At 37.3% G+C, this 27,386-nt stretch overlaps 1 protein-coding gene across 2 annotated transcripts in view; it reads left to right on the top strand.

Moving 5' to 3' along the window:
- VCL (vinculin) overlaps positions 1-27,386 on the top strand; it is a 65,517-nt gene that overhangs the window by 13,286 nt on the left and 24,845 nt on the right. For both annotated transcript variants that reach the window (XM_057416424.1, XM_057416425.1), the window contains exons 2-6: positions 13,090-13,160; positions 18,881-19,031; positions 20,963-21,071; positions 22,478-22,600; positions 22,873-23,033. In XM_057416424.1, coding sequence (XP_057272407.1) covers positions 13,090-13,160; positions 18,881-19,031; positions 20,963-21,071; positions 22,478-22,600; positions 22,873-23,033 — 615 coding nt within the window. The remainder of the gene's footprint in view (positions 1-13,089; positions 13,161-18,880; positions 19,032-20,962; positions 21,072-22,477; positions 22,601-22,872; positions 23,034-27,386) is intronic.

Genomic DNA, 27,386 nt, shown 5'->3' on the forward strand with positions numbered 1-27,386 from the left:
GCCAGGCTGGACAGGGCTTTGAGCAACCTGGTCTAGTGGAAAGTGTCCCTGCCTGTGACAGGGGCTTGGAACTAGATGATCTTTAATGTCTTTTCCAGCCCAAACCATTCTGTGAGTCTCTTCTGTCTTTTGTTTTCTTGAATTCTCATAAAGCACTTGCTATATAATGTAAGGAGCAGGTGCATCAAAATGGGAAGCTTATTCAAGGCAGAGTCAGGAAAGTCCATATCCAGTTCTTTGCCCATTATAGTCTTCTAGCTATTTTCTGTGTATAAGCTCTTCAGTTGCTGAAGAGCCTGAGAATCTTCCTGTCAAGTGGGGAAGCTATTAAAAGCTGTCATCTGGACTTCAGTTATTTCAGATGAGTTGCTTCCTTTGCTGTTTTTCAATCTTTTCCTGAGTTTGGAAGAGGCTACATATTGCAACTGGTTTTGAGAAGGGCTGCATTAATAAAACTATTTTCTTATGAAGGCCTTGTTTTGCTTGTCTGCACAAATACTTCCTCAGAAGGAGCAGTAACAGACTTCAACCAAACTGGTAGAAGTTACCTGGATTTCGTGTGAATTAACTATGTTGTAGGAGTTTTTGGGTAGGTTTGGTTCCTGGAGGCCACAAACAGGTGGATTGCTTATAAATGGGTAAATATCTGTCTGTCCGTAGCAACAAATAGTTAAATTGTTGATCTCAAAATGGGATAGAGTAGAACATAATTGAATGAAACGCTGCTAAGGTTTAGCTGCACACAAGCTGGCATGTTCAACCTTCTTTAAACTCTATGGGAGTGTTGTGGTTTAAAACCAGCAGAGGGCTCGTTCACTCACTCCCCCCCGCCTTCTTGCCCTCCCCCTACTCCCGGAGGGATGGAGAGGAGAATCGAAAAGAATGCAACTCCCACGGGTTGAGATAAGAACAGTTTAGTAACTAAGGTATAACACAAATCACTGCTGCTACCACCAATAATAATAACGATAAAGGAAATAACAGGGGAAGAGAATACAACATCTCACCACCAGCTGACTGATAACTCGTCCCTCCAGCCTGACCAAGCACTGACCGATACCTCCTCCAACCCCGCAGTCCCTAGCCCTTCCGGGTAACTCTCAGTTACCTCCTGGGCATGACGTGCTGTGGTATGGAATACCTCTTTGGTCAGTTTGGGTCAGGTGTCCTGTCTCTGCTTCCTCCTGGCTTCCCCTCCTCCCTGGCAGAGCATGAGGCTCACAAAGGCCTTGGCCAAACCAAAACATCATTGTTATCAGCTCTGTTCCCAGGCCGAAAGTCCAAAGCACAGCACTGTACCAGCTACCAAGAAGGAGAAAAATGACTGCTACTGCTGAACCCAGGACCTTTGTCACTTGCTAACATATGTCCATATAGTAATTTAAACTTGCTTAGGAGGGGTTTTTGATACTGAAATAGATGATGTATTGAATGTTTATCTTAAGTTATCACAATGAGAAAAAAATGCTGCTTTAAGCATCTATTTGGAAGTTACTGGGAAGGTTACTTGGTGGGTCTATTTGCTTTTAAAATCTTAGCTTTTTTTTTTTTTTTGTAACTCTGCTTAAGATTGATTTCAAAAGATGTTTCGCATTTCAGCCTCTGAATACATATACAGGTGTCTAAATATCCTTCAGCTAAGTCTTCAAAAGCTGATTTGGTTACAAACAGGTCACAAAAACCACTCAGTAGTTGAAAGAAAACATATTCTCAAGTATAAAAATACTTAGTAGATTTTAGGTGAGATAAGTTGATAAACTGACTAGTGTTTGGACTACACTAAAAATCACTTTCACAAGCCTAGTTGCCTTTGCAGCTTTTGTAGCATAATAGTTCTGCTGAATAACAGAGATAAACAAAGGAAGTTTCTCTGGAACTCCAGAGCAGTAGTGAAAAGATGGCTTTTTATTTAGCTTGCCCTGACACAATGATAGAAAAACCTGTGAAGGGCTAGTAACTGCCAAGTGATTTAAAGTAGCAGCTGAAGAAGTGCTGTTTGACTTTGCCACACTTGTAAAAAGTTCCCTTTTTCTCAAAGAATGAAGGGTAGGGAGTGAGAACATCAGTAAATCTTAGGTAGGCGTCAGCTTGACTTCAGTCTTTCTGTGAGGAGGAAAAAGAATGGTGGTAGCATGGCATGTCTTTTCTTTCTCTTAAGTTGATGTTGGAAAAAACCTGCATTCCTTAACTCTCTGACTAGACTCCACTGGCACTTGAGCTGTCAGCCCAGCCTACCCCCTGTGCAGCAGAAAGAAATGTATTTTTCTGTTGATCTGACCTTTTTTTTTTTTTTCCTGTTCCCAGCTTGCCATCAGCGAGTATTGTAGTTCAAAGCTATAGAATACAATGTGGCTTATCTCTGAAGTGCAGTCTAATTTCTGGCATAACTAGTTTGCTCTGACAATTTTTTGAGCAGGAGGGGTGAGGGATGGGGACAGGACAGTTGGAGTGTCTGACCTGTTCTCCAGTTTCTCAGGATAGTGAAATGCTAAAGAGACTTTGTGATCCTGAAGCAGTTACTAACTACTACAAAGAGTTATTGTTTACCCTTTGTTTGTGGCAGATTTTACATAGTTTTCCTGTGCTTTTTTCTTGCAAGGAGCAAACTTTCCTGCAAATGGATTATTAGCTTTAAATATTTTGGTGATGCTGATAGCTAACATTGTTACTGTGGCAATGGAGGAAGTAAGCTGGAATGGGGTTTGTAAACTTGATGGATCTAGCTTCTGCTTTCACAATGTAGTGCAATTCCTTTCTTCAGACAGGTTTTCCAGTTCACTTGTTAGCTGACCCAAAACCTTGTATTTCTCTTTAATATAGTATAATGGTTGCTCAGAAAGGGGGGTTCCCTTCTGTTCCATTGTTTTAAATTTGGAGCAACTTCCTCAAATAGGACAAAATGTTGCTGGGAACAAGTGTAGCTTCCTGTACAGGAGATCCTAGAATCATAGAATGGTGGGAGTTGGAAAGGACTGTAAAAATCATCTAGTTCTAATCCCCCTCCACTAAACCAGGGACACACTCCACTAAACTAGGTTGGTCAAAGCCCCATCCAACCTGGCCTTGAACCCTTCCAGGGATGGGACATCCACAGCTTCTCTGGGCATCCTCATAATGAAGATTGTTTTCCTAATAGTTAATCTAAATCTACTTTCTTATAGCTTGAATCTATTCCCCCTTGTCCTGTCACTACATGTCCCTGTGAAAAGTCCCTCTCCAGACCTCTTGTAGGCCCCCTTAAGGTAGCAAAAGGCCACAATAAGGTCTCCCTGGAGCCTTCTCTTCTCCTGGCTGAATAGGCTGAGATGCTTTTAGTCACATTTGCAGCAATACTGCTGTTTCAGTTTTCAGCCACATTCTTGTAGCAGCTAAAGGAACTTCATCTGTAAATGTGTTTACCTTAAAAGATTTAAAGGACTTTTTCATTGATTTCTGTTAAAGTTCTAAAAGGAACAAGTTTGTAATAGTACTTACAACTTCTCAAAATGGTAACAATTATACTACCAAGTGTTGGTGGTGCTTTAATATTCTTTTCCAAGGTGGAGCCGATTTGTCAACATTCTTCTAACATGACAGAACAATGATCTGCTGTTATATTTAAACTGGATTATATTATGTATTTGTACAGTGTCTGGCATGATAGAGCTCTAAAATGTAAACTTTTAAAAAAGCTGAACTTTCTTATGTGTTTTTTATGATTCAGTGTCAAATTTAAAGTAATAGGGCTAAACAAATCTGTTGTTAAAAAGTCACACAGATTTCAGTATTGTGTGAACTAAACTTTCCAGTAGGGACAGTTAGAGTAAGGGCAATGCTTTCATAATACTTTAATTGGGTTAACATAGAGAAGTATGATGTAATATATATTAATGTTGTGCCAAAGCACCGGTTTAGAACTGGGTTGGTTCTGACACTGGGTTGAGTCAAAGTAGGCTTTGATGGCTGTACATAGACTGTTAAAGTGGCTAAGAGTAGATTCTGTTCTAGATGGCATGGAAGACAGTTGTTCTGAGTGAGAAAATAGCTCTGTAGAATGAGTTAAATGATAAATTCTCAAAGGAATCACTGACAACTAGGATTTAGATTACACCACTCTTATTGGTAATGTCATCCCATAGTAGGAGATTCTGACAACACTGGTAACATCTGCTGCTATGCCATAATTTATTAGCCTTTACCACAAAAAGCACTTAATCTCTTCGAAGAATATTTGTTTTCAGTGTGAGTCAAGAAATAAATATGAAATGCTGTTGGAAGTAGTTGTCTTTAAAGCTTTTTTGGATGTGAAAAGTGGTTCCTTACTTGACCACATAGTAAGATAAATTTAATTAAAAACTAATTTGAACAGCTGAATAAGTCTTCACCTAACTCAGACCTAATGCCAGATCAGACATTTCGTTAGGGTTTTATTTTTTTTAATATCCTCTTTGTTATTTCTGCTGAGTGGCAGCTTTGTAATAGTTTGCAAGTTCTTTGAGTCCGCATATAAGTGGTTCTTCTTCTACATGCTGAATTGCTTGTGGAGCTGGTGATCACGAGCAATGAAGACGAAATCAAGCTGGAAAATAATCACATGATATCAAGTTTCTGACACACTTCAGTTTTTAATGGTGCTGTCTCTTAGAAAATGAACGCTGTCCCTTGGAAAGCAGCCCACCATTTCTAGTCCTTATTTTGTTTAGTGTAATTAGATTTAATTTAATGTGTGAGCAATGGTTTACACCATTAACTTAAATACATGTGAGTTAACTGTAAAATGAGACTGTTATGAAAGACAAATTATTCAATATGCTACAGAAGGTGAATAATAACTATAAAATACCATGTTAGTACCTACTTGCTGGTGAAGAAACATTTACTGTGGTAGGCTTTTTGCCAAAAGATGAATGCTGCGAGTTTGTGTTGCTTCAATCATATATTAGTGAGCACATGAAGATACTTTAATATTAAAAACTCAGTGAAAAATACTACTTTATCAATAAAGGTAATTTTAGATTAGTATGTTTCCCTTGAGGGAAACACTAGGATTAAACAAAGTCAGTGAGGGACAGAACTCTTCCTAGTTCCTGCCTTTGCAGATTAAGTAAATAGGTTAAGGTGGTATTTCTTATGTGTTCCTTGTCTGCCTCAGTACATGGTTTAGCACTAAACCCATTTAGTTTTTGTAAACCATCAAGGTGATGGAAATAGATACTTGGTTGACAGATAAATAAGCCAGCACTGATGACAGGCAGATGAGATCAAGTTTAGTAACTCAGCCCATGGAATTTCGTAGAGTTCATCTATGAATTGTCATAAGGATTTCAGAACTGCTTAGAATGAAGGGTGGTCTGTTGAAAGTGGCTGTGGCAAAGCAGTTACAATTAGAATATGCTTAAAAGCAGTGTCAGCAACAGTTGCTGTCTTCAATTTAGGTAAAAATTCTGTTACTCGGGAACAGCTGATGCTTTAGGAAGGAGCTCATAAGGGAAGCAGTACTGTGCTCTTCTTTGATGTGGAAGAGGGAAAATCAGTGTTGGACAGACTGATATTCAGAAGTTAGCAAAAGTGTGCATATAGCAAATAGAAGATCCTAAAATTCAGTGCCTGGTAGCCAACCTATGTTTTCATTTGTGGTATATTAAGATGTAGGTAACAATACTTGTCAAATTAGCAGTGTTTTCAAAAAGTAAATTGGGTTGTAAAAAGTAACAACAGAATTTGTAGCTAGCTGAAAGTCAAAGTGAAATTAAGGCATTTATAATAGGCATCTGTATTGCACCTGATTTTTCAAACATCTTGGGAACTTGAGATGAAGAGACTACTGTTCTGCATCTGAAACTTAGGAAGTGACATGTTAACTTGTCATTTCTTTTTTTCAGCATCTTGAATATTTTCTGTGCCATCACAGAAAATAACAGTTGAGTATTCCTTGTTACAGAGACCACCCCCAACTTTGTTATTCTGATGCAGGAAAGAAAACAGTCTGGGCAGAAAGTAAGTCTGTTATTATCTGTGTGAAGCTATAGGTTGGGTTGATTTAGAGACTCTCTGTGCAGTACAATATTTATCTGTATTAGAAACAGATTCTCTTAGGCCACTCTGCTGTATTTGGAAAGAAATCCTTTTTCCACTTGATACGATCTATGAACTTCCTGTGGTAAGGCTTTTTATTATTACTCTGTTGCTAACAGAGCCCCAGAGCCTTAATCTTAAGTAAACTTTTTAGATACCTCTGCTTGATGGCGAGGGGAACAGGGTGCATCTCAGTTATTGGAGGCAGGGCAGGGGGAGATCTTCATCAACCAGAATTTTCTCCCAACATGCAGATCATTAAGCAAACCTACCAGCAGCATCGTGGTGTTTGGTTGCTTGCTTTTCAGACAAGTCTGAATAATGAGAGAATTTAGCTCTATGTCACATGTGTTATCTTTTACTACCATACTAAACTGTGCATACATCTTCAGCAGGATTTGTGTTAAGAGATGCTTTGAAACTTAGCAGTGATTCACAGGTCTGGGTACATGCAAATTAAGTGGAAGAGCTTTTGGAGTCTGGATGCTGTTTGGTATGAGGCATGTTCCTTAGACTTTCTTGTAAGGTAAAAGTAGCTAGCTGCAGCTGTGAATCTCATTTGTAGGGGACAGTTTTTCCATTTGAGTTTTGTATATGCTCAAAGGTCAGAGCTGATTTGTGTTATTTGACTGGAGTTATAACTTCTTAAAGTAGTTTAACTCTGAAGTACTGGTTTAGAAGAAGAAACTCTTCTTTTGATAAAATAACTTGATTTCCAAATTATATTCTGTAAAAAGTCTCATGTAATCAGTATATGCTTTTATTTCCTTTATGTTAAGTTGTGCATCCTATTATCCGATGATTCAGCACTGTACTGGTAACAGAGTAGATATTAGCAGCATGAATAAAAGTCTTTTGGTACCCAAATGATGTCACTTTCTGGTTTCCATATGGTTCTTGTTTTATAGTTATGTATTTTACTTGGACAGCAAGATTTCCTTAGCCTCAAGCCAATTGAATTTGTCTTAATCGCCAGTGTAGACAGGTAGGTCAGTTTGCTGCTCTTAGGGACCAGATGGCTGGAGTGTTCTAATTTATCTGCCAGATGACTTTGAAATTGTACCTTGTTATACCTGAAATGCACTCTCCAGGGTAATCCTGAGAAAAGTGGGAGCCAATGTACAGCTTCCATATTAACTGAAGGGCAAAGTGGATACACTGTGATTCAGCAGTCTCTTTAGGTTCATGCTTGGCTTGAAGGAAGAGTAGTCTTTTTGGCTGATGGCACTGATAGTATATGTGCATTGTTCACTTGGTATAAACTGGAAGCAGGAAGAGAATTCAGCTGCATATGTATTTGGGCTTCTTTTTGAGTCTCTAATTGCATTGGCCTATTCCTCTACAGAGAAGTAGAAAAACTTAAAGCTTCTTAAATCAGTGTTAAATTGCAAGTGACGTATCAATCATACTTTTTTAATTCAAAGCAAGATGAGAGTTTAGTGATGAAGAAATTGGGAATTTTCTTTAATTAAATTCTTTTAAGAGAGCTTTTGAAGAAAAAACAATGGTTTGTGTTTAAAAAAGAAAAATTGTACCTTGTTATAAATGACTTTTTTTCAGTCTAACTGAATGACAAGATTGTGAGAAGTGGCCTGTAAACCTATTCTCTTTTCTAAAAACACTTCAGTATTGCTTGTTTCTTCTGTTCACAGTTTGCAGAAAGTTCTGTCTTTACTGGAAGCAGTTTGTGTCATCTGGTGATAATTTTTGAGTAACTTGTGAAACTTATGTGGGACCAAGAAATATGATGTACCCCAAAAATATTTTACTTGCATCTGGCAAAGTTCTGTGCTTTGCTGCTAAGTTATATTGTATGCAGTTCTGTTTTGCTAACATTACCACATGGATTATGGTAGCTAAGGATCAGGGCATAATCATAGAATCATAGAATAGTTAGGGTTGGAAAGGATCTTAAGATCATCTAGTTCCAACCCCCTGCCGTGGGCAGGGACATCTCCCACTAAACCTTGCCACCCAAAGCTCTGTCCAACCTGGACTTAAACAACATTCTCTCCAACTCTAAAAGAGCTGAGTGAAATAGCTTGAAGTACTGACAACTGAATCTACTTGATGCTGTAAATAAAGAAGACAGAACACAGGTTGCAGTCAAAATACTGTAACTGACAATGATGAGGGTAAACAGCTAAGTCCTGTTTTGCTTCTATTTATCTGCCAGAGCTCCTTCCCAAAAACTTTTTATGTAATCTGGCTCCAATGACTGTTTCACAAAGGGGAAACTGAACAATTGTGGAGTGGTGATTGAGCCCTTGCCACTTTAAACCCAGTGACACAAGCTGTCTCTGAACTTAGTTTGAGATAAAGGACCTGCTTTCTAGGCCTTCAAAGAACAAGCCTTTTGAGGAGGGATGAACTCTATGAGAGCTGTAAGACACACAACTGGATACCATTAACTTCAGTCATTATTTTCCTTATTTTGTGATGTGTAAGACCTCTCAGTATGTCACCTAAATTCAAATGCTTTTATAAAGATTTAATTCTCTCTGCCCATGTTGTATTGTTTTGCTCAGACTGAAATGTATATCTGTGCCAGCAAGGAGTAGGTATAAATTTGGTATAACTTTGGCTTCCTCCTAGCTCTGCTTGATGGGTTGTTCATAGTCTTGACATCTAGGCCAGTTTTGCTTTCTTAAAATGCAGGTGTGAGGAAAGGTGGCAGGTGTGTGGCTGGTGACTCTGTTTTGAGAAGGATTGTAGACATGGTTATGCAGTGTAGAAATTGATATCGCTGTGGAGTTATAGAAAATACTTAGTTTATTTTTTCAGGACAGACATCGAAAGAAATTGAGAAAGAAATTGCAGAGAACTTCATGGAACTGCACTGATGTATGATAAATTTTTGATGTGAGATTTAATGCTCCCATTGTCATGTCACTATTCTTCCTGAAAGGTTGCAAAACGTGGAAGAATATATAAACCAGTAACTGGAAATTAATGTGAGATGGCTTATGGTAAAGTTGCTTTTACAGCATACAAACTAGATCACTTTGAGTGGTACTTTGATTTATCAAGCAACATTTACAATATAGGTTATTTCTTGGGAGAAACCTGGGGCTATGCTAGTGTGTTATGGCCAGGGCTGTATGTGTTCACTGGATGATGATGAAGGAATATTTTTAGGCTCCTTGCTAAAATGACAGATGTTTTAAATTAGCTTCTAGAGCATTGCAAGAGCTAATTTTTCTAAGGTCATCTTCCTTTTTAACTGGGGAAATCATATAAACTGCAATGAAAATTTCACTTACATCACTTGGCAAATTGTCAAACTGTTATTGTCGCTATAGACATTCAGGAGAATCTTTTTTAACCCACCCAAAACCCACAAATGAAACCACACCCAAAAATAAACCTTGGACTCTCATCTTAAATATTTGTGTGTGTTATTCTATGTGATACATGCAGTTCTTACTTTCAAACTTCTAGAAGAGAACTGGATATTACTGCCTGTTTGTGGTGTCTTTATTTAAACAAATTCTTAGAGAATTACAGAAACTATTTCCCCTTTTCACTGAACAGCTGTTCTTTGCTATATCCAATAGGCTAAGAAGATGGGAAATGGACCTTGTGGGGTGTTTATGTCTTGACTTTCGTGCAGTAGAAGTAGACAAAACTAGTTATAAGGAGAGACCTCAGCCTGATCAGAAAGTTTTCCTCTTGCTTCTCCATGGAGAAAATACTCCCTAGCAGGAAGCTTACCTCGTACTGATCTACTTATCATGGCCAGATAAGAGTGCCTACCAGCAGGGTTAAAAACCAAAAGCAGCAGGAAATCCTAATCTCCTCCTGGATCTTCTAGCATTCCTAGAAGGCTTTTCAGTGGCCATATATATGCCCTCTGACTTGTGTGTATTCCATTTCCTTTAAATTTCTAGACTTGTCTGCCTCTTGTTCCCTGTTGTTTAGTAGCGGGGAGTAAGCAGGAAGTAGCTCATTCTTTATTCAACTGATTTGCCTCTAATCTCCCAAAGAATATGGAAAGGAATATGGATGTGTAGAAGTTGTAATTATGAAACTGTCTTGGTAAGTTTTGCTTGAGAGCTTCCCGTACTTTGTGCTGCACTGGGCAGGTAGTGTCCTGCATGTAAGAGATGCCCAGTACGTAAGAAATTTTGCAGTCTCCTTACTGTGCTAAGCAGTGCAGTTTCTTTGGAACCATGAAAAATGGCCACTTCAGTATTACTTAAAATCACAAGCTTTTATTTTATCTAGACTACTGCTTCCCAGTTAGTTAGGGAAAGATTATCTTAGGTAAGAATATCTGAAACCAAAGGAGGAATCCCTTTTTTTCCACATATATCTAGATTCCAGATAGATCTGGAATTCTATACAGATTTCTATTGGATAGAAATAAAATACAAGTTTCCCAGATAATTGTTCTATATTAGCCTGAAGCTCATCAAGTGTTCTGTCTGAGATTAAGAATGTGTAGATACTACATCTGAAGGGGAAAAGAAAAAATTGTCTTCATTCACTTGGTATTGGAGTACCGGGAAGGTAGAGTCAAGTGATACTATTGCTGAGGGCATGTAAAATTCAGTCTGAAGAAACCGGATCTTATTAAAACAAAAAGTAAGAAACAAGGCAAACAAAAAATCCCTTCAACCACAAAGCTGAAAAGAGAAAACCGCAAAACTCTTTTGGGGTTGTGTATTTTTGGTTATGAATGTGGCTTCATGTTTTGAGACTTTGCCTGTTAACTGGTATGTGAAATGTATTTTTTTCCTTGTGTACCATTCTAAGCCTTTGGTACAAATGAAAGAGTACTTCTGGAAAGGTTAATTAATAGCTTTGTAAATATGAAATGCTTTCCTTTGAACCTCAAGTGTTTTATAGTTAAACGGATTCCATGAGTGTGTGCTGTGTATTGGTGCTTAAAATACAGTAAAGAGGCCTTTTTCTTCTAGAAAGGTGGGGGACCTTCTTAATTGAGGCCTCATGAAAACTACCTGAAAACTTGTGTCCTGTCTGTGTGCTGAGGATACTGGAGAAATTAGTGTTTCTGCTTTGTGATTAACTTGTAAGAGAAATGTCTTTGGGGTTTAGGACAGCTTTGAGGTTAAAACTCCTCACAAAACATGAAAATGGAAATTGACTCATCTCCTGTATGTTGCTTTCATTTGAAGTCTAAAGATCATAGTTAGCCATAGCAAAGAATGTCCATATATATGTGTGAGTGTATGTTTAAAAGTATTAAGTGCCTATGTATCTACAATTGCTTCTTTGAGTAGTGAACCTAGATATATCCTCTTATACAAGAGACTTATGCTTGCCAGACTGAGTAATCAGTTTTGTATGGCCTAATAAAACTAGGAGTAACTTACACGTGATGTGTTGTAACTTGAGCGGAAGTTGTTTCTTGGTTGCTCCTGACTGTTCAATATGAAATAGTAATATTGACTGTTAGAATGACCTTCATATTGAAGGCTCCCCTTCCCTGTTAACCTATTTTTCATGCATTCTTTAAAATCATATTCTCAGAAATATTTTTTTAAAATATACTGAACTATATGCAGATTGGTACAGCTGCAAGAGAAATAAATCTTGAAGGTCTTTGGAAATAAAATATTGCTCTTCATTTTCACCTTTGACAGCCTTCTGTCTGAACAATGTGTAATGCAAAGTTTATGCAAATTACTCCCTTTTGTGTGTGGTCCATATCATGCGTGTGTGCATAGAAATATTTGAGAAATATACAGAATGTTTCCTCAGTGCAGTAATTAGAACAAAGAGGCATACTGTCTGGTGGGTCATGTAACCCTGTGCCAAGAAACAGGGCATGAGATATATTTATAATTGCGCTCCTGAGGCCTTGCCATGAAGTTTGAGTCAAAGCAACGCTGCAGAGTTGTGCACTAGGAGGGAGCATGGCTGTTAATGAGCCTGCAGTGGACATTAAGAGACATAAACCTATCAAAAAATGGAAGACCTTTAACCTTCTCTCTGCTCTTCCCTTCATTTCTGTGAATATCTATGTGACTGCTTGTGAGTGTAGTACTAATAGATTAAAAAAAAAAAGTAGGCTAGGCTGACTTGGTGTTTAGACCAAATAAAATACTAGGGCCAACATACTTCTGTAAAGCCCCTCTGAAAAGGGCCAGACTGGGGAGACACAGTTTTCGGCCGGCAGTGAAAATCTGCAAAGAAATGGTGCTTCTGGAAGGCTGTACAGTGTTAGAATTGGCAAGTGCTGTGCCTACTTTTGTCAAAAAACAGCAAATCTTTAAACACCAGCTGATCACGGATTTTCAGGGCTATCTTGTCTAGCTTGAGCAAGCCTGGCAGCTCTTAACACAATCGAGTGTCTGGATTAAAGACCTTCTGCTTTGTGGTGCCTTTCTGAATAGCTTATTCAGCTGGAAAACACAGTGAACAAAGGAGCTGGAAATATTTTGTCAAGTTAGTGATCTCACAGTTCAGAGAGCCAGCTACCAATTATAAAGACTTCTATTGTGTAACACAAGAGCTAGTGTACAGAAAACTCCAGATCTTACTCTATCTCTTTCTTTATTAGTTTCTGCATAATTATTTTTGCCTACAGGATGGTGTGAATATGGATGTGGGGTGTATTCTCAGTCATTAACTATGTTTTTCTACTAGACCACATTGACTAGCAAGATGGGAGTAACTTTTCCTAGTTTGAACTTGATTTCTGACTTGTGAGAATCAGGAGTGAGGGAAGCCTACGGAGTTCACAGTGATTAAGATTTTACAAGTAAGTTCAGCAAACCAGTAGTATTGTTTCTGTGGAGAGTGGGAAGAGGGAACAGTGGTCTGCCTCCTCCAGTTAATTTAGCAGAGATGTTGGCAGGAAACAACATAAGTTTTTTAAAGCATTACTCTAACCAGAGTGTATAGTGGTCTCAAAACCAGACACAGCAACAGCAAACCTAGTGAAAGGACTTATCATTAGTACAAGTATTTTTGTTGTTGTTGCTAGTTAGCTATTTGTTTTCATTAAGCTTTACAATGAAATCTCAAGTATGACTTTTTTTTTTCTTTTTTTTTTTTTTTGTGCAGGTTGGAAAAGAGACTGTGCAGACAACAGAAGACCAAATCTTGAAAAGGGATATGCCACCAGCGTTTATCAAGTAAACCCATTTTATTGTAAATCTTCTGTTGTAGGTACAGGAAACCTGTTCTGATGATAGATCATTGTTACTTATTTCTGCTTATTAGAGATTATAAAATGCTCTTTATGCTTGAATAGCTCTTCGGGGTCTCAAGGGTGAACTTTGTCAGAAACATTTCTGCCAACAGTGACTTTTCCTGTTACATTTTATATGCGCAGGTACATATCTAGGGTATTTCTCACTTAAAAAAAAAATAACCAAACAACAACCCACAACAGAGTAACAATGTTACTTACCTGTGTGCTGTGGTAGTTTTGTGTAACAGTGTCAGATTAAATGTGGTGTTCTCAATCTTTTCTATTAATTTCTCTGCTGGAAAAGTGTAGATTCGTCAGTATAGGCATCTGATGCATGATGTAACTGCCTGGAAATCTAAGACATTTGAAGAACAGTGACTAACACTCTTAATTCCATGGCTCCGTGTCAAGGACAACTGACTTTCTCCTGCTGCCTTAAGTGTTAAAAATCATACATCACTCCTTGTGAAATTGCCAGACTTCTTACTGCCAACTGACAAGCTTTTGCTGAAGTGACTTTGCCCTAAAACCTACTGAATGTGGTGACCATTCTACTAGTGTTGTCCGGTGTGTACAGAATGACTAAATAGTTAATGCATTCCCAAACACAAACCACAAAAGCATTGAGGCAACTAAGAAAATACTGAAATGGAGAACAATGCTGATGTCTAAAGAGGAAATTTATGTTAAGACAAAATAATTTAAAAAATGCCTAGAACCAGGTGGTATTAGAATAAAAGTTCAAGAAGGAAATAGCTGAATTAGTAGTGCAGTACAGTCTCGCACTTGAGACCATCTGGTATGTCAGTCAAAGTGATTCTATTGCCTGAGGAACTTTATAGGGGAATCTGAGGAGCAGGAGGCCTATAGGTCTGACATTACCTGTATTAGAGAATAACAAATACCAAATACATATAATTTGTTTTGGTTGAATTGATACTGTTTCTATGGAGGAAAATTCTGCCTTATAACTCTGCCAGTGTTCTTAGAAATATTACAGGCAGGGATAATGGTAATCCAGGTGATAAACTATACACCAAATTCTAAATTTTTTGGCAAAGTCTGAAGGCCTTTAGGACATTGAAGTAGCCACAGGATAATAAGTAAATTTCATGTATGGAAAAGAGAAAATTTGAAGTGAAATGAAAAAATTACATGGTTAACCCTGACAACGGTAGGAGGTAATTGTGCTTTTCACCATGTTCACAACTGCTCTGTAAACCAGGATGAGCTGTGAGGCAAAACTACGTGCTGATTACCTGATGTCTTAAGCAGGGTAGTGAGAATAATGGGTGATCCTGAGAAATTACAGCGGGAGCTTATTAAACTGACTGACTTGATACTAAACGCAGAAAATATTATTTTGAAAGATCTGAAGCGATGAACATGTGGGAGAGCAGCAGGTCTAGTATCAGATAGGATAAATGACTCCGAACTGATCATTACCAATAGTGAGCTGTGATACAGGGGCAAGAGCATCCATTAGATCATTAATGGTCCAAAAAAAAGTAAATCGAATGTTAGGTTTATCAGCAAAGAATGGGAGACCAAAACATCACTCTGTGCTTGTCTCCCATGCTTTGAATACTGGAAGCACTTGAGGTATGTGAATTTTAGAAAGACTATTGTAGAACTGGAAAAAGCTCATAGGAGTGTGAGACCAAAGGTACTGAATTGCTGCTGCATGATGCAAAGCTGGAACTCTTCAGCCTGGAAAAGATGACAGTGGGGATTGAGGCCTGACAAAGGTCTGAAGAAGTACGAGTTGCATGGAGAAGATTGAAACTGGTACTTCTTATGCAAGATCTTGATGGGGCATTGCTTTAAGCTAGTAGCTTGTAAACCAACAAAAGGGAGAGCTGCTTTGCACAGTAAGTCGTGTGCTGCTAAAATTTTTTTAATAGGTTTGGAGGTTAATAGATAAGTACTTAGAGGAATCCCCTGTGGGTTATCAAATAGACAAACTGCAGGAAGTTTCAGGAACTGAAAGTACTTGGAGGATGGGAGAGTGGCCAGAGGAAGTATAATACTTATGCTGTTCTTAACCTTCCTTGGGCATCTACTTGCAGCTACTTTTGGAGACCGGATACTGAGCTAAATGGACCTTTGATACAATCTACTACAGTATTTATTATGCTGTGTTCCTGGTGTGTGATCTGGTTTGGGTGCAGAGGGGTTTGATTTCTTTTATTAATTTGAATTTTCTTGAGGGCACTGTTTATGTATTGAAATGAGGCCAACACTTTTTACTTGCTTCTTGATGAGTTGTATACAGCCGTGTAATTTTGAATTGTGCTCATTTTCAAAGATATGTAGAGTTTTGGTTAATTCCCAGTTTCTTGTTCGTCTAGTCAAGTAAAGTATTCAGAAAAAGAGATTTTCTTATTGCTATACTGTATCCAGCCTTTGATCAACATTTAGCAGATTGTGAAGACTTAAATAGTTAAATTACTGTAGAAATGTGATGCAGACACTGCTGAGTAGTACCACTTCATGCTGAATGCAAGAACTTTTTCTACAGCAGCTCATGACTGCTTGAATTGTGATGTAATGAAAAATGGGAAACAAAGCTATCTGGCACAATAATGAAAACTTCACTTACTATCCTAGATGCAGTAATGAGTTAGGAATGTTCAATCATCTTTCTGAATGATGATCTATTGCATTTGAGCTTTTTATTAATCTTGAGTTTATATCAAAAGGAGCTACTACGTGTTAACAGCTCCTTGTTAACACCTTGGAGTCACACCTATATTGTCCCCCATACTTTGTTGTGGGGACAAGTGACAGTCACAGGTAAACTGCCGAACTGACCTTTTCCTGCATTAAAAGGCAGGGTTTGGGTGCAGGAAGTGAAACAGATGAGGGTTGTGGGGGTATTTTGATTTTATTTTTTTTGTTTTCTTTCCCAAGAGGAGGGTTTTTTTGTTTCTGAAGCATTAAAAGAGGCATTCCTCTTTAAGGGAGTGCTCCAGCAGAACTGGTACTGGCATATGGATGATGGGATATGGAGCAGTGTACGTGTACTAAGGAGTAGTGTGTGTGTGTACTAGCACTGCATTCCCTGTTCACATTTTCTTCATTCAAAAAGACCATCAGTTTTGAGGGAACTGCTCTTGGAGATTGAGGGAGAAAATATGTCATGCATACCTTTGCATGCTACTGACATAAACCATGTTGGAACAACTGACCTAGAGTTAAAAAATGACATTCTTTTTCTTAATTGTCTTAATCATTAGGGAGTATGAGTAATGCATATAACTTACATCAGATGTTTTGAAGTGTATTCATATTACCTGCTATACTTCTCCTGTGAAGAAGGGAGAAGCTGTAATATCTTGGCAAAGAATAGGATACCACCTAATTTGTTTACACTGGAATAAAAATTCATCTATGTGTAACTTGCGCATGCATACTCATTTAACAAATCAAGCAATAATGCTATTCTGTATTAACATTATTTGATAGCCAAGCGGGCTATATATATATATATTCGGGTTTTTTTATAAAGCTGTTTTTTTTTTAGGTTGTGGTATAAAACAGGGACTGGACAATTCACCATAGCAATGAACTTCTATTCAAAACTTGTAAATGTTTTGATTCTTGTGATAGAGCAAGAGGCTTACTGCAGTGAATATTTTCAGTGGGTTTTTTTTTGTGTTTGGTGTTTTTTAATTTATTTTTAATTTAAGTAGTTGAATTATTTTGTTTCCCAAATTCTAATCCTTTGTTTCCTAGCATGTATATTTTGCAGGGAATGGAGGGTGTTTGGTTTTTAAGCACCACTCCGCTTTTTTGTACATAGTGCACACTCCTGAGGTCTTTCAAATGCACTGGGAAGTTTATACAAAATAGGCATTGTATAAGTAAAATGCAAGTTTACTGTTCAGAGGTTGAGTTCTAAAAGCTGTAAAAGAAAACTTTGAATCTTTAGGAACTTTATTTTCGTTGATTATAGTGACTTCTGGGTTAGTACACATTTACATTAATTCCTTTCTTTACAAATGAAAAAGCCAGTCTTGAGATAATTACTAGTATTAAACAGATGACCATGAAATTGAACTGTAGGAAATTAAGTATTTCTGACCCTATAGCTCTGAGCTGGCTGAATAGGTGATTCATTTAATCCCTTTCTTGGCAGGGTTGAAAAGAATAAATTTGAGAAGCAAGTGTGAAAATCTAATTTAGGGAAGTCACTTAACTTTGATAATACAACTAAATACATTGCATAATAATGAGCAGAGCGTTCCCGCTTTCTGCCTTGAAGTCCTCCTGTATTTTCTGACTCGGTTATGAGTTACCCCCATCTGATGTGCTGAACAGATGTCTCACTAAAGAGCAAGTTATGGTAAGGTCAGCTGGCCCAATTCGATCTACTCTAGGGAGCCATTACCTGAAAACTTAACTTTCTGAAAAAAGTATGTTCTCCTGTAATGAGTGTTTTATTTCTAGTAATATTAAATTCAGATATAACCATTAATTTATGCCTTGTGCTAACAAGGAACATGGGGGGGGGGGGGGGGGCGGGGAATGGGATATCTGTGTAACTTTCCAATATTAACTGAAATTATGATTAGTGTGTCTAAGTGGTCAGTAGAAAATAAGCTATATGAAAAGCATGAAAAAGTTGCTAAAAGAGATAGTATTGTTGTAATTAAAGGGTTTAATGTTTGTTGGAACCTTGTGTAACTTGAACGAGCACACTGCATAGAGCCTATGTATTAGACTACACTTACATTTACATAAATGGAAGAAAATGGAAGAAAGTCATAGTCAGTGTAGTCAGTAACTACAGTCATAAGTAGCCTAGCTAACATGGAAGTGAAGTCTGAATTTTGTATTTCTCTAAGGTGTCATAAAGTAATTACAATGAAAAATGAACCCAAAAGCCTTTCTGTGTTCCAGTTCTTGGTATTTTAAAATTGTTGTGTTAAATGGTTTGATGGAACCTAATTTCCGAGCTCATTTATGTATTGTACCTTTTCTGTTATTTTAATTACATATTGCATATTACATATCTTGCAAAACCTCCTCTCTGTTTTGAAGCCTGGAATTGCAAGCTGCATTTGAAATTCATGCCTTATCACTAAATCTTGTGGCTATTTAAAATGCTATTTCTGTCATGAGTGTTAACGCTCTGAAGAGCTGGGCTTACAACTTCAACAAGCAGAGTGCAGTATCTTGGTTTTCTTCTGTTCTCTTGTCTTAACATGTAGCTATCATTTAATTTTTATTCATAGCAATTGCTTCTTGAATGACAATGTAAATGGAAGGCTGATAAAGGTTAACAATTACTTTGATTGTGAAGTTCTAAAACAATAATTGTTTCATCCCCTGCCCTTGTCATTAAGAATGAAGGGTGTTTTTCTGTGTTGGGATCTCTCCTGAATGACACTGCGTTGACTTCTGTACATGTGATTCTTTAAACATTCCCTGCATTAGAAGACTGCATGACTTCTGAAAAACTGTCATATAGTCAACGGTTACTTTCTTGTTAAAAGAAATACAGTAAGTACTCTTGCTTTTCAATCTCTAAAGGTGTAGAATGGAGCTTGCTTGCAGCACATTAAGTAGTAAAGTTAAAAACAAATCCAGCGTTTTCTCAGCGTTGTCATGTAGATAGAAACTGATCAGCAAGTTTTGTTTGATGACTTTCCTCAGAGTGGAGAATGCCTGCACCAAACTTGTTCGGGCAGCCCAGATGCTACAAGCAGATCCTTATTCAGTGCCAGCTCGTGACTATCTAATTGATGGATCAAGAGGCATCCTTTCTGGAACGTCAGACTTGCTTCTGACATTTGATGAAGCAGAGGTAGGAATCCCAAGATGACTGACATAGGTATCTGCGCAATAGCATTATTAATTCAAACACCAACCTAACTGAATTAGCTAATCTAAACTATTGAGTAGATGAATGTGGTTTTGATTGTTTTAGCTTGATTGGAAGCATATTTTGCCTTCCTTTCTGTCAGAAGGAGCTTAGGCTTGTTAGTCTGTTTTGTTAAGAGCATCTTTGTATGATAGAATGTTTAGGCATGCCTGTGATTGTTCTTCAGAAAGGTTAGATCCCATCAACCCTGTCTGACATCTTCCTGACACTTTTCTGTATTCTCCTTACCATACCCATAACTGAGCCTTATATTTTCTGTATCCTTTCACTGAAAAGCCCTAGGCCACTTCCAGACATCTCTGTCTGACTCATTAGCTGTGGCAATTTAATTGGCCTTGGGCATGGGAGGTAATACAAATTCAGACTGTCTGGCGGGTCAGCCAGATGATATGTTCAGATAGATGTAACAGTTACTGTATTTTGGCTGCTACGTAAGTCAAAAAGTAGTTAGAGGTGCTTTTTGTCCATTTTCATCTGGACAAAAAAGCCAGAGTTGCAAGGAAACTTAAAAAGGGAGTTTTGTGTGTCTTATGTTTGAATTTTTTTTTGTTACAAATTTTACTTATTATTGTAAGCCTCTTTCTGGGAATGTGGAGTCTTGCTCATTTCTAAATATCAAATATTGTGCTATTATGGGGACATTAAGCTCACGCTGTTAGAAATTCTGATGTTAAATGTAAATTTTACCCATACAACAGTCTGCTAATCTATGAAATTGTGTTACTCTTCCTGCTGTTCTGAGTGGTTTCACTTGGCATCCTTGTGCCTCATTCAATCAGCTCATGGTAGTGTTAGCATATTCCTCTGAAATGAGGAGAATGCTATGGGATTTCTCTGTGGCACTTGTGATTTTTCATTATTTAAAGTGGTTTTTAACAGCTACTATGGTGTGTTACAGGACAGAATTGCAAGGAAGTTAATAGCTGTTAGTCTCCCTGCTTCCAGTGTTTATGTAATGAGTTGACTTCTATGGAGTCAATGCTTCATTGAATTAGTCTGACAAGTGTCTGTTAATCAAAAGAAGAATACTAGTTCGGAATGATTGACTTTTTACAAATAAATGTCTCTATCCTACTATGCTTCAAGATAAACTAACACTGGGACAAAACTGGAAAGGAGTTTTCCAGGAAACTGATCTGTTCTAGGGACTGAACACTGAATGTGGTTGATATGATTTAAATGTTAACTGTCTCAGTCTTCAATGAGAATTGTTCATGGTGTTGTCAGAAATAATGTGGTTCAGGAGGTTAGGATATTACCCAACAGAGAATTCTGTTTCGGAATCAAGTATGAACTGAAGAAGTTAAGCTAAGGCAGATGTTCAGAGGTAAATGAAGTACATTTTTCTGGAAAGCTTAAAATGTTGGATCTACCTTTCCCACTGGAATGCTGGATAATGTTTTATCCATATGCAAAGCTGTATGGTGAATAATATTTCCCCTGAAAGTTTTTAGTCTGCTTTCTATGTAGTTTTGCTTTGTAATATAAGTTAGGGGTTTCTTTTATTGATGAAATTGCAGTGAGAAACTTCAAGCTTGCCAGCATACTTAAATGCACTTCCTTCTCACTTCCATTATCAATGCTACCCTTAATTTATCATACAAAATGCAAACACTGGAAGTAGGATTTATCATTTCTGAGTGGTAGAATGATGTTTAAATACTGTCTTTGTCAGTGCAGCATTCTTGAATAATGGCATTTTGGGTAACTTAGTAAGTATCCCAGACCTTTGTGGTTGCCCATAAGTCATGTTATCAAATGCTATACCTATGCTGTTCTAGCAACAGGCTTTCATTTCTAATTCAGGTGTAACCTAGCTTCATCTAAGAAATGCTGGTATGTTCTTTTTTTAGGTCCGTAAAATCATCCGTGTCTGCAAAGGAATATTGGAATATCTGACTGTGGCGGAAGTAGTAGAGACAATGGAGGATTTGGTGACTTACACAAAGAATCTAGGGCCAGGTTTGGTTTACTACAGCCAATCATAAATATACTTACTGTATTTTCTACTACCTTTCCCCCCCCCAGCATCTTCCTTACCCTTGTTTTGAGTGTTTGGACAATGAGAAAGCAGTTGCTTAGAATGTGCCTGTTGGAAAGAGTTCTAAGCTAGATGGTTAATGATGACTATTTCTGATTCACATTCTCTTAAGAATGCAGAAGAGTTTGCAAATGGCAAGTGTAGTTCGTATATTATATATATGTACTACACAGATTACATGTAGTTTCCCTGCACAGTATCAGGAAAGTAAGCATATATTAATAAAACAAAACCAAAAAACAAACAAAAGAGAAAGCTTTGTAATTAAGCACCCACAGCCACTAAACTGATAAAATGTCTGTACTGAGATTTTTAAGCCTAGTTTGCTAGAGTAGTATAAGCTACATGTCATATATTAGCATTTTAATGAGGTTGCAGAAATAGCTGTCCTGCAGTATAGTACAAAAGCTCAGCTGTTACAGAAATGCTTTTTGTTCATTATTTGGTGCTCCTTCACTACTTGTTACTTCACTGTGTTAACTCACACTTGCTCTGGTAGAAGTGCAATTGGTCAGTGCAGATTGGTCCGTGAAGCACTAGGTTGTTGTAGAGGAAACCTACCATTAATCTCAGTCATTTAGCACTCTAAATGCTTTAATTTCCACAAGCATAAAGAAGTTTAGGTATATAACAAAAGTATTCTATGAAATCTAGATGTTGTGGTGGTAATGTAGGAAGACATTGGAAATAAAATTACACTGAAGAGTGCCTTTATGTACACAGAACAGGAATCTGGTTAGTACTTTACATATATAAGTAAGAATACATATATAGTGTAAAATAAATGAAATGGCTAGGAGCTCTCATGTCACAGAGCATGTTTGTAGGTTATCCCGTTTTTATTTAATATGTATATATTTTACCATGTTTCCAGATGTGAAAATGTTAAGTTCCACATGAAGGTATAGCGTTCTCTAAACTTTTTTTGTGTCCCATAAGAAGTTACCTTCGACTAAATAGATTTTGCCTCATTTTGAATAGGAAAAGATGTAGCAAAAAGAGCAATCTTCTCTCTCCATGAAACTTGTTCACTAAACCAGTCATTTTGGGTATTTTCTTATTTTATTCCTGGGATTTAAAATCAAGAATTTTGAGGAGGTCCATTCTACTGTGTGTACTGACTAGGTTTTGGGTCAGTGCTTCTTTGAAGCATCTGGAATGTGCTTTTAAATAACAGCTGCTATTATAAAGATTAAATTTTAAGCATCAGTATAGTTGTTGTAACTCATTACACTGTGTTCTTGTTCAGAAAGCTCAACTGTTGCAAATTAGACTTAGTCATAAAGAAAGAAATGTAATACTATGTTCTGTTACTTTTAATCTTTAGGAATGACAAAGATGGCCAAAATGATTGATGAGAGACAACAGGAATTAACTCATCAGGAACACAGAGTTATGCTGGTAAATTCCATGAATACCGTGAAAGAGCTATTGCCAGTACTTATTTCAGGTATTTTTGGCTTTAATTTTTAATATTACTCTGAATTGCTGTCTATTCTGAATTGGAGTTCCAATGTCTTATTAAAAATAATAGGCCTGCCATTGTTTCTGTACTTCCTGCAAATAACTCTCCTTCTCTTGTATTAAACCTACAATCTCTTTGTGATAAAATGGTTCACACAAAAGAAAATGTGCTCTCTCTCTATAAATGCAGCAGGAGGTCACCATGAGCATTGATTGTACCTTGTATGTACCTTTTTTTAATCAGTGGTGTTTTCACAGCTATGAAGATTTTTGTAACCACAAAAAATTCTAAAAGTCAGGGAATAGAAGAGGCCTTGAAAAATCGCAATTTCACTGTAGAGAAAATGAGTGCCGAGATAAATGAAATAATCCGTGTATTACAACTCACTTCCTGGGATGAAGATGCTTGGGCGAGCAAGGTAGATTTCATACCTATGTTGATATATAGAAGTCTTAATTTTTATTTACTATGTTGTATACTTATAAACTTGTGTTTTAGAGACTTGACATACTTATTTGTGCATCAGTCTTGTAACACTATGTAATCACATCGTAAGATATCTTCACGGTTGAAGAACATCTTCAGAGATGCTTGTGTTAATGTATCCTTCCAAATTAGCTTTCTCTCAGTAAGCTAAGTTAAAGGAATGTGGCATTTGAAGGCGGCTCAGTGATTTACTGCAACTGAATGGTCAAATAGAAGACCTAGATTTGTTCATGGTTTAGTTTTGGCATGACTAGGAAATCCTGGAATATAGCATATTCTTCTCAGGGAGGGATTTTTTTTTATGTATGGCTACCCTACGTAATCATATTTGGCACAGGAAAGTAATATACAAAAGTTATTGTTCTATACATTAAACTAGTCTTGTAGCTAGGCATTCATAAGTGAGATTACCTGAGATTTTTCTCCTATATGCTACTAGAAAAGATAGGCTGCTGCCATATTTCTTGTGCATATTTCTCTGAAGTTGAGAAAATTTAGTTAATTTTTGTGGATCCCTCCTTGAACAGCTCCCCCTTTTCTCCCTGCCCCATTTTTAGCCCAGGCATAGGAGTAAATTTCAAGTGTTTGCCCAGTTGCAAAGAAATATATTTTAGACTGAACAGCCTTTCTGGATAAGTATGTTGTCTGTGAAGCTTGGCATATGGGCAGTATTGGTTCCTTACAACTCAGTGTTGTGATACCAGCTGAAGATACTGCAATGTCTAGACATAATGCAGGTCTGACAGAAGGGTGGGCTTGCAAATAAATGTAGCTGTGTAACTGAAATTCTGCCATTTTTTGTTGAGTACTTTAAAGTTAATTGCTGAAGGGATTATTTTTTTTAGGTTAGTGCTAAGAACTATAAGTAACTGTAAATACATTTAAAGAAAATATTGAGATCTGAAGCCAGACTTATTAACAAGTGAAATCTTGCAGAAAATCTAACAGTGATGTCATTTAGGCATTAAAATCACTTTGACCTACATTATTTGGCACTTGACCCTTAGTTTGCCTCTAGAGTTATTTTGTCACTATCACTTCTTTATTATGACTACTTTATGCATCTTTGTTTTTGTTCTCCTGTTTCTTACCCTTTTCTCACCTTTAGAAGGTAAGATTTCTTCCACACCCTACACCTCTGCCTCATACTAAACCCCAAAAAGCATGATTTTGTGTTGTGTGCAGACTGTGTGCTGTGCAACTTTTTATTTGTGTGCCAGCTGTGACACCATACTTGGGTATGGACACATAGAAGTTTTAAAGGAATCTTGATAGTTCTGGCTAGCTATATGTATATTTGGCTGTCACTAAGAGAATGGCAATTGCAAGATGAGCTGCATCAAAACAGTCTTTCTGAGTCTGATTAGTAAGACCAAGATTGTAGAGCACATTCTTTGCTGAATGCTTTTATGTTAATTTATGCTACTAGTCTCTGTAGCTACAAATAAAGGGTCCAGTCATTCAGGAATAAACATTCTGCATGCCCAGAAAGCTTTATTAATTCAGGGATTTTGTCCATTCCATAGTACTTCACCAGCAGCCTTCCTTTGGTTCAGATGGCTCACGTTATTCAGGTCTAGGCCTAAAACTGTAGTTTTGTATATGCATTTTTTCAGTTCAGTTTTATTTTTGGATTTAGGAATTTTATGAAATACAAATACAATTTTTATTTTATGTAGCAAATGTGGAAATTTATTTGTGGAAAAAAAATAAAAATTGACCATTGCAAAAAGTTAGCAATTTAGTCTTAGGAAATTTTCCTCCTCTTGCTAGCAAGGCAGATAAATGAAGGATTTTATTAAGAAAATAGTAGGTGTGTTAGCAGTGTTTCCAAATGGAAAATGTTGATCATTATGCGTAATTCATGAGTATGTTGCATGGACTAGTATAAACAAAGTATCTTTCTGTTCTGTCTTGAGAACTACTTAATTGTACATTGTTTTTTAATTAAGGTATGCTGACAACCTGGAACTCTAGCACTGGGCATTAACCAAACAGTTATGACAGAGAATTTGAATTGAAAAATGCAGTGGAATGAAAAAGCGGGAACTAATTTTGCTAATGGCCACCTACTACAGACCTTTTCCTGTGTTTGCATATATATCTAACGGGTTGACTTACTTAGTGTTTTTCTGGGAGGGAAAGGGAGGAGCTGTTTAAGTCTACCTGAGATTATTGTTGCATTCGTTTTGTACCTGGCAGACAAGGGAAAGATATATTCTCCATGCTTTTCTGGAGTAAAGGAAGGTGTATCTGGGGATTCACAGACCTGAATTTTTACCCGTGTGGTATATGCTGTTGTTGATGATAGAGTTTATTTTATGTTTATTATTCTATCTTGAACTGTTTATGCATTGAAGTATCACAAAATATAAGTAGAGACATTGGAGAATGAGCAAGTGTGTGGGGCCAGAGTTGCAGGCTTTTTTGTAAAATATTTCATTGGTCTTTCTAGACTCTGAAATGCGCATTGCTGTTACTGGATTGCAATAATCTCTGCTTGCACCAACACTGGACTTCTTAAAAATAGTATGCCTATTTAGATTTGAAATACTGAGCAAATGCCAATTTCTGACAGAAGCTTGGAGGAAAAAAGTATCTGTATTTATTTCTTCCATTCATAGCTTTGTACCTTTTTTCCTGTAACTTTTCATTGTACAGAGGAGTTTAGCTTTCTGTTGTATATTCTGAGGGTTTATTTTTAAACAAACTTGTAAGTAATACTCATTTAAACATCTTGCATTTCCGTAGAAATGGAGGGAGTTAAAAGTTGTAAGGAGCTGAGAAGTATCTAATATCTTCCAGGATTGAACCCTGGGTGGTGACGAAGCTATCTCCTCTGCCAGAAGGCTTGGCTTTGCCTATTTCCTTCAACATTGCCTTCTTTGGTAATGAAATGCAGATATTGCTAGACTAGACCACTTTATTGAGGCAGAGGTTGTGTTTTATATTCAGCAAGGGATCATGTAGGATTTATTTGGCTCCTTTTTGAAGCAATGCAAATACTACCTGCTCCATGAATAATCTCAAAATTCATGGTAGTGGCCAAAGTTGTGCAGATGAGTATCTTGAATAAGTGCTCATTTGCTTTAGGAACTGATTTGCAAAAAGCCAACTTGCTCTTTTCCCTTCAGACAATGGTGCCTTAGTTGTTCAACCTAAGTTAAGGAAGTTCTTTATCTCTTCTGAAAAGGTGGCAGTGCTGCTTTTGTTAATGAAATTCCTCTTGCCGACAAGGCAACTGTGGGGAGAGGAGGGAAAGAATCCTTTTTACTGATAAAACTACTTTATATGAAACTTCTTGCAAGATAGCTGTAGATTTCCTTCTTTTCTTGCTTGCAACTGATATTCTGCTGGCAAACACCAAAAAGTAAATTTTTAAACATATTTAGCTGTTTAGGAAGGAAGGAGGCATTTAAACAGCTCCAGAAATCAGGAATATCAGGACACTTTCAAACAGTAAGATATTAAGCAAGTTGCTTTATTTAAATTATTTCTACTTTTGTCTTCCTACTTAATATGAATTGGTGGACAAGTCCAGACATTTCAGGATTGCTACACCTTTGTTGCTTGCCAAGTATCTGACACCAGACGCAGCTGCGGCAGAAACAGAAATGCAGTACCAACACACCTAGTTAAGATGTATTCTCATTTCCTATTGAAAAATTACTTTTCTGATTGTAATGAAAACTCCTTAGCAGACTAAAGCTGAGAGGGATTCCTTGCCATGGCGTTTTGAGCTTGTGGATGGGAAATCTGTGCTGTAAGAGCAGTTGTCCTGGAACCCTTCAACTCCTACACTAGGATTTTACCAGACTTTTTTAAATAGGAAAAAGGGACAGTATTTTGCAAACTTGAGTGTAGAGCCAAACAGCATAGCAAGATTTACACTGCAGAGCAATCCAGTTATACAGCCTTCATATGGCTGGGCAGATGGATCTTGTTATAGCTTGTGTAGCGTTAGAAATTACAGCGTCATGAATCTAGAAGCTAAAATATCCTTGATTTTGTCCCCTGATATAAAACTTTAGATTTAGAGGCTTCTGTTTAATGTTGCTGAAACTGCAACTCTGCAGGCAGCTGAGGCAACGCAAAAGCCTGTGTTAGTAAAAAAGGGAGGGCGAAGGTAGGTTTCCAGCAGTCCTTTTCTCAGCCATCCCACACCTATCAATTCATCAATACACTAAGCAACATCTACTGCCTTTTGAAAAATAAAGTTAGTTCTTTGTTTCAAATGATTTCTGGGTAGACAGGCCTACAGCAGACCAGAAAACTGTAACACCTA

This window comes from Pezoporus wallicus, unplaced genomic scaffold (genome assembly GCF_028554395.1).
Source record: "Pezoporus wallicus isolate ANWC-B61680 ecotype Strahan unplaced genomic scaffold, APGP_CSIRO_Pwel_v1 contig_2012, whole genome shotgun sequence".
NCBI lineage: Eukaryota > Metazoa > Chordata > Aves > Psittaciformes > Psittacidae > Pezoporus > Pezoporus wallicus.